General features: G+C 47.8%; 1 protein-coding gene across 2 annotated transcripts in view; it reads left to right on the forward strand.

The window, feature by feature from the left end:
- The first annotated feature begins 4,577 nt into the window (after nucleotides 1-4,577).
- The window catches only part of LOC120996477 (prolylcarboxypeptidase), a 46,247-nt gene continuing 37,872 nt past the window's right edge, over nucleotides 4,578-12,952 (forward strand). For both annotated transcript variants that reach the window (XR_005777789.1, XM_040426402.1), the window contains exon 1: nucleotides 4,578-4,730. Coding sequence is in view for 1 of the 2 variants with exons in the window: in XM_040426402.1 (XP_040282336.1) it covers nucleotides 4,623-4,730 (108 nt within the window). In the remaining variant the exon portion in view is untranslated. The remainder of the gene's footprint in view (nucleotides 4,731-12,952) is intronic.

Here is a 12,952-nt window from a genome sequence, read left to right on the forward strand (position 1 = left end):
CGTTCGCGCCCTTTCTGCCTGGCGCGGTAAGGCTCTTTTGCGCGATCTAAGCGCGCTATCATGGGTGGCTTGGATCACACCAGTCAATGTCTCCTGGGCAGGAGGTTCAATGGTAGGCTGCGGGTTAGTGGGTGTAGGCATTAGATTAGAGGGGCCAGGAGCATGGGCAGATAAGGCCTGAGATATGGTCTGAGAGATCATTGAGGACATGGAGCCCATGGCCTCTATAATGGCACTAGACACTGAGCGTTGTAGCTCCAGGGCCTGTGCACTCATGACTGGCAGGCTGGGGTCCCCTGTGGGTGGGGGGGGGGATTAGGCCCAGAGGGAGAGCGGTCTGAGGACATAATTTCGTTTATTTTTAGAGCTAAAATCTAAATGCAGGGTAACCAATGGGGGTACCTAGTCTAATGGCGCCTAAACTGTGGTAGAAGAACTAACCTAAACAGGGGTTAATCACCCCAAGCGCCGCACTGTAGCAGGAGCCGATCCGGAGCCGAATGTGAGTAGCAAGGCACTGGTGAGCGCTCCCAAATCTCGCGATAGGACGGGCGGGAGCTCCCAAGATGGCCGCCGAGATCTCGGAGCCGCGGGAAGCTACAGAAATATGCCGCCGAGAACCTATGCCGCCGGAGACCAGCGAGAAGGGATCGGAGCGGCGACAAAGGTAGTGGGAGAGGAGGGGGGTCAAGGCAACACACCCCAAAAAGGAAACGATTCAGGGGATAAACCACCGATGAAACAAAGCAGAGGGGAAAGAGAGGGAGGGGGGAACGGCCCCCAGATGAAGGCCGCAATAGGTGTATGGGAATACAGTAATACAGTGATAAAAACTCCACAAATGAAGGGAAAAAGGGGAGACCCTGTTACAGGTCAGAACAGTCTATATATGCTAGGCAAGTAATAAAATACCATGCAAATACATAATTGCTTCCCAATCTAAAATCACATAATCGAACATATAGATCACTTAGCTTTGGTGGAGCAGCAAAGAAAGAGGAAGATGTAAAGAGGACACTGCTTATTATAGGATCTGTTAGGGGAGGGTCCTTTATTGTTTTGATTATGTTAATTTCTCCTTTGCTGCTATTGGTGGAAGTAAAGAAGGAGTAAGCAATACGAAGCCTCCGTGTCTTGATGTAAAACTCAGGATCAGTACAGGATAAGTAATGTAATGTATGTACATAGTGACTGCACCAGCAGAATAGTGAGGGCAGCTCTGGAGTATAATACAGGATGTAACTCAGGATCAGTGTAGGATAAGTAATGTATGTACACAGTGACTGCACCAGCAGAATAGTGAGTGCAGCTCTGGACTATAATACAGGATGTAACTTAGGATGAGTACAGGATAAGTAATGTAATGTATGTACACAGTGACTGTACCAGCAGAATAGTGAGTGCAGCTCTGGAGTATAATACAGGATGTAACTCAGGATCAGTACAGGATAAGTAATGTAATGTATGTACACAGTGACTGCACCAGCAGAATAGTGAGTGCAGCTCTGGAGTATAATACAGGATGTAACTCAGGATCAGTACAAGATAAGTAATGTAATGTATGTACACAGTGACTGCACCAGCAGAATAGTGAGTGCAGCTCTGGAGTATAATACAGGATGTAACTTAAAATGAGTACAGGATAAGTAAATGTATGTACACAGTGACTGCACCAGCAGAATAGTGAGTGCAGCTCTGGAGTATAATACATCATGTAACTCAGGATCAGTACAGGATAAGTAATGTAATGTATGTACACAGTGACTGTACCAGCAGAATAGTGAGCACAGCTCTGGAGTATAATACAGGATGTAACTCAGGATCAGTACAGGATAAGTAATGTAATGTATGTACACAGTGACTGCACCAGCAGAATAGTGAGTGCAGCTCTGGAGTATAATACAGGATGTAGCTCAGGATCAGTACAGGATAAGTAATGTAATGTATGTACATAGTGACTGCACCAGCAGAATAGTGAGTGCAGCTCTGGAGTATAATACAGGATGTAACTCAGGATCAGTACAGGAGAAGTAATGTAATGTATGTACACAGTGACTGCACCAGCAGAATAGTGAGTGCAGCTCTGGAGTATAATACAGGATGTAACTCAGGATCAGTACAAGATAAGTAATGTAATGTATGTACACAGTGACTGCACCAGCAGAATAGTGAGTGCAGCTCTGGAGTATAATACAGGATGTAACTTAAAATGAGTACAGGATAAGTAAATGTATGTACACAGTGACTGCACCAGCAGAATAGTGAGTGCAGCTCTGGAGTATAATACATCATGTAACTCAGGATCAGTACAGGATAAGTAATGTAATGTATGTACACAGTGACTGTACCAGCAGAATAGTGAGCACAGCTCTGGAGTATAATACAGGATGTAACTCAGGATCAGTACAGGATAAGTAATGTAATGTATGTACACAGTGACTGCACCAGCAGAATAGTGAGTGCAGCTCTGGAGTATAATACAGGATGTAGCTCAGGATCAGTACAGGATAAGTAATGTAATGTATGTACATAGTGACTGCACCAGCAGAATAGTGAGTGCAGCTCTGGAGTATAATACAGGATGTAACTCAGGATCAGTACAGGAGAAGTAATGTAATGTATGTACACAGTGACTGTACCAGCAGAATAGTGAGCACAGCTCTGGAGTATAATACAGGATGTAACTCAGGATCAGTACAGGATAAGTAATGTAATGTATGTACACAGTGACTGCACCAGCAGAATAGTGAGTGCAGCTCTGGAGTATAATACAGGATGTAGCTCAGGATCAGTACAGGATAAGTAATGTAATGTATGTACATAGTGACTGCACCAGCAGAATAGTGAGTGCAGCTCTGGAGTATAATACAGGATGTAACTCAGGATCAGTACAGGAGAAGTAATGTAATGTATGTACACAGTGACTGGATTTTTTGCAGATTACTTCCATAAGGGTAGTTTCACATCACTGTTTCTTTTTCTATTTGCCTGATCCTTCAGAAGAACAAAAACAAAAATGGATCCATTATTTTAGATTGGAGAAAAAGTCCTGCTTTAAGAAAGCCAGCTGACAACTTGTATGGACGCTGTAATGACAACCGTAATGGTTGTAACCCAACTTTCCCTGAAACAGATGTAATTCATTTTTGAGGACTTGTTCACACATCAGTTATTTGATCAGTTATTTCCATCAGTTTTTTGTGAGCCAAAACCTGGAGTGGAGGCTACACAGGGATAAAGTGTAATGGAAAGGTCTGCACCTGTCCTGTATTTCTGACTGACTCACACCTGCACTTGCGGTCCCCAATGCACGGGCAACATCCGTGCCAGAGCCATTCAACATGAATGGGTCCGTGGTCTGTCCGCACAGCAAAAAAATATGACATGTCATATTTATTTGCGGTGCGGAACCACGGAAAGAAACACCACGGAAGCACTCCGTAGTGCTTCCGGCGTTCCGTGACTCCGTTCCGCATCTCCGGAATTGTGGACCCATTCAAGTAAATGGGTCCGCATCAGTGATGCGGGGTGCACACAGACGGCGGCAGTGGATTGCTGACCCACCGCTTGCGGGCCGCAATACGGCCACGACCACCCAACGGCCGTGTGCATGAGGCCTAAAGCTACATGCACACGAACATATTTTGTTTCCGTGCCCGTTCCGTTTTTTTTGCGGATAGGATGCAGACCTATTTATTTTAATGCGTCCGTAAAAAATGCGGACAGCACACCGTGTGCTGTCTGCATCCGTATGTCCGTTCCGTAGCCACGCCAAAAAAATACAACATGTCCTATTACTGTCCGTTTTAGGCGTTGTTACAATGGATCCGCAAAAATAATGTAGCCTAATGCCTCATGCAGACGTCCGTGTCAGTTTTGGATCAGTGGTAACACGGACCGTGTTCAATCCGTGTTTTCTCCCGTGACATATCCGTGGGTCCGTTTTTTGCTGTCCGCGTTGCATCCGTGTTTCACTAACACTCAACAGCTGAAAAATAATTTTTAAAGAATCTCTTGTTAATAATCCGTGAAACACGGGGGGCATCCGTGTTTTTTTTACGGACCCATAGACTATAATGGGCGTGATGGATCCGTGAACACGGACAAAATAGAGCATGCATCCGTGGTAAAAAAAAACGGCCCCTTTGAAATGAATGGGTCCGCACCCTTTCTGCAAAATTGCGGACTCAAATATACGGTCGCGTGAATGGGCCCTAATACTGGTGTCTTTAACCAGGTGTAATAAGCCTACCTGTGCCGGACCCTTAAAGGGACATCACACCTAAAGTCTATTCAGTCGTTATTTAATATACTGCGGAGTGATGAGCGATCGCCTCCCTCCTGATCACTACGTATCTGCAGCGCTGGAAACCACCCGGACACGTTTACATGTGACTGACATCAGCCGCTCCTCTTATAATGCTGCTGCTGCTGCACGGTTATAAGGTTAGTGTCCCTTTAAGGATTTAAAGAGCCATAGAGCTCTGTTTTTGTCACTCCCCCCACAGCGGCGGTGAAGTGGTTAAAAGGGCGGAGGATGAGACTCCTCCCTAGGATAGTCCTTCCTCCCTTCAGTCTATCCAGCCAGGGAATCCCCTGGTCTGAGACAGTAGAGAAAAGACATGGCATCTTCATGGCTGTCAGGCTGGAGCTTCCTGCTCTTGCTGTGCATGCTGGGCTCTGTAGTGCAGTCTGAGCCCACCTACAAGACCCTGTACTTTGAGCAGAAGGTAAGAGGCTCCATTATATTTGTAGGGTTCGTATAGCGAAGAGGCAACGTACAAGTGGTCGTGTCAATGGCTTTCCAGGTTGTTGTGGCCCTTTAAGGGTTAAAGGGACATCGCCTCTCATCACGAGTCTCTCTCTTCCTGTGTTTCGTAATCGGATCTGCTGACATTTGATTCTAATTTCCTCCGTTCAGGCTAATATGTGATTGTCAGCAATGTCCTCGGCTCAGCTGACCCAAAACACTTGATGTGTGGCAGATGTTGCAGAGATGGGTTTGTCGCTTAACTCTTTGAGGTTTCCTTTTGAGTTAAGGTGGAAGCGAAAACACAAAGGGGAATACCTACGTTCCTGTGTTTAAAAAAAAATATAAAAATCACAGGAAGTTACAAACTCAGCTCTGCTACATCTGCAATGTAGACCGGGTTGGATACGCTGTAATGGAGGAAGATGAGGCTAATGCTACATTCAGATCTTATGGTTGAGGATAACCTGAAGTTCCTGGTGGGTCCCAGTACAAAGTCTGTAAAGGAGACCTCCGCCTACCATGTGTCCTTTATAATAGTGGTGTCTTCTGTGGCAGAGGGGTCATTAGCCAGTGCCCTGGGTACAGAGCGAGTGCTGCTATACCAGCGCCTATGTATGATGCGGTATATCTTCTCCTCGCGGTGTAGCATCAATGCATAGAAATGACGCGGAAAATGCAAAAATGTGGTGGGAAAAAGTTGGTTCGTACAGAGATGTGACGTGTGGAAATGCAACATTTCTCTCATGCCCCTGGATTTATAGAAATCCACATATTCTCTTTAACCCATACAGATGGGTGTTACCTGGGGGTGTACAGGCCCGATTACCTGGGCAAGCAGGGTATCTAGGGTGGGGAACTGAGTCTTTGGCACGGGTGCAGGAAACCCTATATATTGCTCTGCATAGATTGCCCCCTCATGCACTCCTCTCTTTTACACACTGTACCTACCCCATGCCCTTCTTCACACCTCAGACAGTACCCCGTGCCCTCCTCCTGCCTCACAGATTACACCCCCCGCGCCCTCCTCCTGCCTCACAGATTACGCCCTCCTCCTGCCTCACAGATTACGCCCCCCGCGCCCTCCTCCTGCCTCACAGATTACGCCCCCCGCGCCCTCCTCCTGCCTCACAGATTACGCCCCCCGCGCCCTCCTCCTGCCTCACAGATTACGCCCCCCGCGCCCTCCTCCTGCCTCACAGATTACGCCCCCCGCGCCCTCCTCCTGCCTCACAGATTACGCCCCCCGCGCCCTCCTCCTGCCTCACAGATTACGCCCCCCGCGCCCTCCTCCTGCCTCACAGATTACGCCCCCCGCGCCCTCCTCCTGCCTCACAGATTACGCCCCCGCGCCCTCCTCCTGCCTCACAGATTACGACCCCGCGCCCTCCTCCTGCCTCACAGATTACGCCCCCCGCGCCCTCCTCCTGCCTCACAGATTACGCCCCCGCGCCCTCCTCCTGCCTCACAGATTACGCCCCCCGCGCCCTCCTCCTGCCTCACAGATTACGCCCCCGCGCCCTCCTCCTGCCTCACAGATTACGACCCCGCGCCCTCCTCCTGCCTCACAGATTACGCCCCCGCGCCCTCCTCCTGCCTCACAGATTACGCCCTGGGACATCAACCTTTACTGAATTTCTATATCTTATTTTAAGGCAGATTTAATGTGTTTTTTTTTGCTTTGCATATTTTTCGGCGTAAACTCCAAGAATCTGCCCCAATGTGTGAATTAGGATCTAGTGGTGAAACATCTTGATCACACTATGCATATAGATTTCTCCCAGAAGAACAATTTTCAGTGCTCGGCCCAACATGGGGTCCTCCAGCAATACAGGGCCTAGGACTACGCTGCATTTAACGCAGTTTTGACCAAGGTACTAAGAGGGTGCCCTCTGGGTAGAGATTGATCCCTACTAGAAACTGCAATGTTCCCCCCCCCCCCCCCCCTTCGTTCTGACTGTATTGGACATATGGCGCCATGCAATGGCCGACCGAAAACCCTACAGTGCAAACCCCTACCGAGCGGCTGATTGGCATGTCATTGAATGTGTGCACGTCTCCTGGTGTGAGCCTCGCCATACCCACTGTCCGCTGCGTGGAGGTGAAAATGAGCTGTGACCTGTAATCACAGGGGTCGCCCCTCTCCCAGTCCTCTGGTCACCAATAACAAAAAAAATATGTGAATCTGCCACCCAGGATGCAAACACCCGATGACTCTGCTGCACAATGTGCACATTTGCCTGCACTGATACATTGTAACAAAATGTTGCTGATGTGTTTCGCTCACAGAAGATAGTCCAGGCTGGATACAACTGCAGCAAATCCTCAGCTGTGAGAGGTCTTTACACACATTCCGTCTCTGGGTGTGAAGTAAATTATTCTCCTCCACTGACAGCATGCAGAGCTCTTGAAAAGGGTGAAAAATTCATATATAAATTCTATTCGTAAATGACAGAACTTTTCATTATACCTCATTTACGTAAAAGTGGAAATCCCCTTTAAGCTGCTGTGAAGTGCGTTGCATGAATCTTTATTGCATGCAATCCATTCATCTCTGGACTGAGATGGCGGCACAGCTTTCCCTTTGTCTTCTAAGAAGAGTTTCATGACTTGCTTTGCCTTTTGTGCCAGGCTGTACGTGGCACATGTCATTGTCCAGCTGTGGCCTTTAGCTTGTGTGGTGTCCCCCATGGGCGTAACGACCAGGGTAGCAGCTGCTATGGGGCCTGTTTGCACCCTGACATAAGGTGTCATGGAAAATGTAATACTACCCCATTCTAAGTTTTACTATGACGCCTCATGGTTACTTCTTCCGTTTGCATTATCTCTTCTGTGCGCCGTTACTTTTTGCTTTTATTTTTATTGTGCTGTGACACCACTACATTATTCCTGTACTGTGATGTCATACATGCATTATTCTATTCTTTGTATTGTGACATCACTGTGTGCATTATGCCAATACTGTTACATGGATGTGACTTTGCTGTGCACGTTATTACATCACTATGTGCATTATTCCTGTACTATGTGCTTTATGGAGACCAATCGTAAGCTTTTCTGAACATGCTGCTGAAATTATGGTGGAATGGGGCCACATTCCAAGTTTTACTATGGGGCTCCATGGTTGCTTTTTACACCCCCTGGCACTACCCTCTTCTGTGACTTCATTGCCTCATACTGACCAGCGGTGGTAGTGCAGCAAGCCCCTGAGGAACCGTTGAAGAGGATGGGAGTTGTAGCTGCCCCAATGAGATGTTGTGTCACTGTGTACTCCTTTAGGATGACACTAACTAGGGTTCAGGGCAATAAAAAAGGTGAAAGGGTCAGGCAGAAGTAGAATAACAACAAATGTATTTCATGTTATTGCGGCTATGAACTGGCACCTTTGGTTGTAGGTAGGGTTGTCCCGATACCGATACTAGTATCGGTATCGGGACCGATTCCGAGTTTTCTCGGCGGTACTCAGCCGCCGATACCCCGCCCCGATACATAAATAGAATACTTTTTTTTTTTTCCCGCAATGAATATTTTTGCGGCCCGGCAAAGATGCAGCATCGGGAGAGAGGAGGGGCTGGAGTCCGTAACTATGGGCGGGGCCCGGTGCAGTCACTGTACTCTTACACCGGGCCCCGCCGCTCACCAAAGTATTTATAAACGTGAATCCTTATCCTGTTATTAAGTTGAACTAACGCTGCCCTCTCCCATGTTCCCATGTTCCCCTGTATCCCCCTGTAAGCTTCAATAGCAGGCAGAGCAGACGGCAGCAGTAACGTCACTCACTGACGTAGAGCGCCTGCTCCGCCCACTTTATGAATGAAGCAGGCGGAGCAGACGCGCGACGTCAGTGAGTGACGTTACTGGTGCCGTCCGCTCTGCCTGCTATGGAAGCTTAAGTAAGTGCTGTGGGGATACAGGGGGATACAGGGGAACATGGGAGAGGGCAGCGTTAGTTCAACTTAATAACAGGATAAGGATTCACGTTTATAAATACTTCGGTGAGCGGCGGGGCCCGGTGTATTGGGGGACACTGTTATGAGGGGGATCTGTGGATGACATATAGCAGTGTCATCCACAGATCCTCCCCATAACAGTTCCATCCACAGATCCCCTATAACAGTTCCATCCACAGATCCCCCACCAAATAACAATGCCATCCTCAGATCCCCCCACCCCATAACAATGCCATCCACAGATATCCCACCCCATAGCAGTACCATCCACAGATCCCCATAACAGTGCCATCCACAGATCCCCATAACAGTGCCATCCACAGATCCCCATAACAGTGCCATCCACAGATCCCCCATAACAGTGCCATCCACAGATCCCCATAACAGTGCCATCCACAGATCCCCCATAACAGTGCCATCCACAGATCCCCCATAACAGTGCCATCCACAGATCCCCCATAACAGTGCCATCCACAGATCCCCCATAACAGTGCCATCCACAGATCCCCCATAACAGTGCCATCCACAGATCCCCCATAACAGTGCCATCCACAGATCCCCCATAACAGTGCCATCCACAGATCCCCCATAACAGTGCCATCCACAGATCCCCCATAACAGTGCCATCCACAGATCCCCCATAACAGTGCCATCCACAGATCCCCCATAACAGTGCCATCCACAGATCCCCCATAACAGTGCCATCCACAGATCCCCCATAACAGTGCCATCCACAGATCCCCCATAACAGTGCCATCCACAGATCCCCCATAACAGTGCCATCCACAGGTCCCCCATAACAGTGCCATCCACAGGTCCCCCATAACAGTGCCATCCACAGATCCCCCACATGACAGTGCGTCATCCACAGATCCCCCACATGACAGTGCGTCATCCACAGATCCACAGATCCCCCAAAACGGTCACATGACATTTTAAAAAAGTATCGGTATTCGGTATCGGTGACTACTTGAAAAAAAGTATCGGTACTTGTACTCGGTCCTAAAAAAGTGGTATCGGGACAACCCTAGTTGTAGGTGTCCACTTGATAATTACAGGCTTCTGGTATTGCTTGGTCTGGGCTATGGTGATGGGTGTCTTTATGTGTTCTCCCTCACCTGCAGCAGGATCTGTTAGGCTGTAGTTTTGGACTTTCAGTCTCCTTGGAGCAGTGTTCCTCACAGTTGAGCTGGTTCTGTGGCCCTAAAGACACACTTGGAGCTGGAGCAAATGTTCTTTCTTCCTCACCAGCCTAGCTAGGATTCCCTAGAACCGGAATCGGCAACCTTCTGCACTCCAGCTGCTGTGAAACTACAACTCCCAGCATACAAATATGCTTGGCTGTTCTCACAACTCCCATAGAAGTGAATGGAGTTGTAGTTTCAGAACATCTGGATTGACCCAGGTTGCTGATCCCTGCCCTAGAACTCTTTGGAGTCCCCCCCCCTCCTGACAGGAAGTCCGACCAGCCCACTCCCACCAAGACTGGAGGAATGGGATGGTAAGTTCCATTCCTAATGCCAACCATACTTTATTATTGCTGATGTACATAACGTTACAATATAAAATAGAACATTACATAATACAATTGCTGCTACTCCTAGTTCTGGGGTACTGCAGTAGCGATGTACACATAGTATACATCACCTAGTGGCACTTCAGTGCTATCATTACAAGCTGACCATCGCATCTTGGCCTCCTTCAATAGGTTATGCTCTAGTATTGAGGCTTCATACAGAGCAGTTCCAGTTGCCACATTTAGGGGGTTGGATTGTGTCCGTATGAAGATCTATGTCCATGTTGTTGTTTGGGCTTTACGGACACCTGGACTTCTCCATGTGGATCTATATCTGAGGAGCTCAACCTGCCCACCTATTCAGGTATGTTCACAGGTGGCAGAATTTTTGCAGAAATTTCTGAGACTGAAACATCCCTTCCGTACATGTGAATGGGGTTTCTTTCTGCAAACCCCATATGAATGAACAGTACAGCCACTGGAATTTCTGCAACATGCGAATTCACTTACAGGGTACGCCTGTAATGGTGGAGACCAGAGAACACTTAACAAGAACTTCCCCTTGAAGATATGGGTGGTGCTGCCACTCTGATGCTCCAAGCACTAGGCAGGTCACCCACTCAGAAGAAGGCAGCAGTCCTGTTAAAAGCACCATTTGGTGCCATCTTGGACAGAAGAGCGGTGCGTGCCACATGGTGTGTTTTCATCCCTCGTCCTGCTGTGGGGTGAATGGGAAAGAAGGACAAAGCCTGTAGAGTGTGACCCCCCCCCCCCCCCCCTCCTTGATTTTTTAGGGGTCTTCCTACTGCATGTGCAGTCTTGAAGTGGTCCAGTAGTGCCAGAAGTATTGCACGTCCCCCAGCTGGGAGTCCACTGAAGAAAAGGTCTTAGTAGTAAATGGGCCTTGGAGTGTGAAGATGGCCCAGGACAAAGGGCCCAAACGTGGGAGGGGTGGCTATCTTCCTTCCTGTAGGTGCCTCTCCAAAAAAGAAGACCTGCAGATGAGATGGCTGCAGAGGATGACTGACAACCTTGGGAGAAAAGGTGAACTGGAACCAGAGGAGGTGAGGCCACTCGAAAAAATGTTGGTCCTGCTGGGCCTGAAGTGGAATCAGCATCCTGGCCCATGCGTCAGTGGCTGGAAACACCGGAGCAGCAGGAGGATAGATGCCCCGGACATGGGTAACAGGCTGTAAATAGAAGTAACCTCTCCGCAAGCTAAGGTACTTGGATCAGGGTGGTCCCTCTTGGGATTTATGGGCCTTACATAGCTATCAGGACTGTAAATACATTGAGTAATTGAAATTTTAGTGCCCCCATATAACTGCCAAGTGATGGTCCTAAGAGACTGGAACCGCTATGAGTGGCAACCATGATCTTCAGAGATGATTGGCTTCATAACGCGTACTATTACCTGGAGGGCATCCATCTAATACAAAGATGGCTGAAGTCTGCCAGAACGGGAGCAGGTTGTACAATGAGGCTCTTCGTTATGGCTTATAGAGGGGGGGTCCTGAGTGATGCCTGTAGACCCTGGGGGATTTACTTGCTAATTATGGACCTTGGGGAATTTGGTGACTACCCCCTGTGGGCTCTAATGGCCATTAGTGGTCATGCCTACCTTACCTCGCCCGCCCTTGTTGAATGCACAATTGCTCTTGTCGGGTGACCCACTGCGTATAATGTGGAGACTGTTCTTGTAATCAGTGGAGCTAATGTACTTGGCACGCCTTGGATGAAGATTAGAACAGCGCACTTCACACAATGGACTGGATGGAGAAGACAATAGACTCTGTTTGTCAATTGGGTAAAATAAGGAAGTACTTTAGGCCGCTGCCAGTGAAATGAGATATTTTTATGCTGTGCTAATCAAAGGGTCACCCTGCAGACGGCACTTTCAGACCCGGCCCGGAAGCTGTAGTCATTTCCTCAGCCGGCTTCCTACAGTCTTCTCATTTACCTGTGAGGCCACAGTCACAATGCTCGCTGTGGGTTCATTATAAAGCGCTAGTCAATTATATCTGCAGATGTTCTCTGGTACCGTGTAAGTGGTGTAGGGTCCTGTCCCTGGAGCCATGGCATTTAAAAGCATGGGTAAGGGGGTTATAATTATAAGAGGGCTCTGTTGTTTTTCTCAGGCCATGGCTGCAATGCACCTACGGCTAGTTTTGTTATAGGCAGGTTTGAAACACTAAAACCTGAACAGTATAAGGACATGTTGGTGGTTTATTGGCCCTAAGGCCTTATGCACATGACAGTGAAAAAAACTTCTATTTTTCATGGCCATTTTCCATCAGTGTGTGTGCATCCATTTTCTGTCCGTGTGTCCGTTTTTAATGTCTGTTTTGCATCCGTTAAAAACGGACATGAAAAATGGATGCATTTGATTGGCAGTTATGTCTAGACCCACCCTTCTGAGAACACCACCTACAGAATGGTAGGCCCCATCTTAAATGATGTCCCCCCATATTCTTTTTTATTCTTTTTTTTAATGTCCCCAGCTTTAATAATGCCCCCATGGTTTAAATAATGGCCCACCGCTATTATATATATATATATATATATATATATATATATATATATATATTAAAGATGGGCAGCACTCCAAAAAGTAAAAATTACAAAAATACTTTATTTACCCAGACAGGACATGCAACGTTTCGGCTCTATACAGGAGCCTTTCTCAAGCCTCCTGTATAGAGCCGAAACGTCGCATGTCCTGTCTGGGTAAATTAA

This window comes from Bufo bufo, chromosome 3 (assembly GCF_905171765.1).
Source record: "Bufo bufo chromosome 3, aBufBuf1.1, whole genome shotgun sequence".
NCBI classification, from domain to species: domain Eukaryota; kingdom Metazoa; phylum Chordata; class Amphibia; order Anura; family Bufonidae; genus Bufo; species Bufo bufo.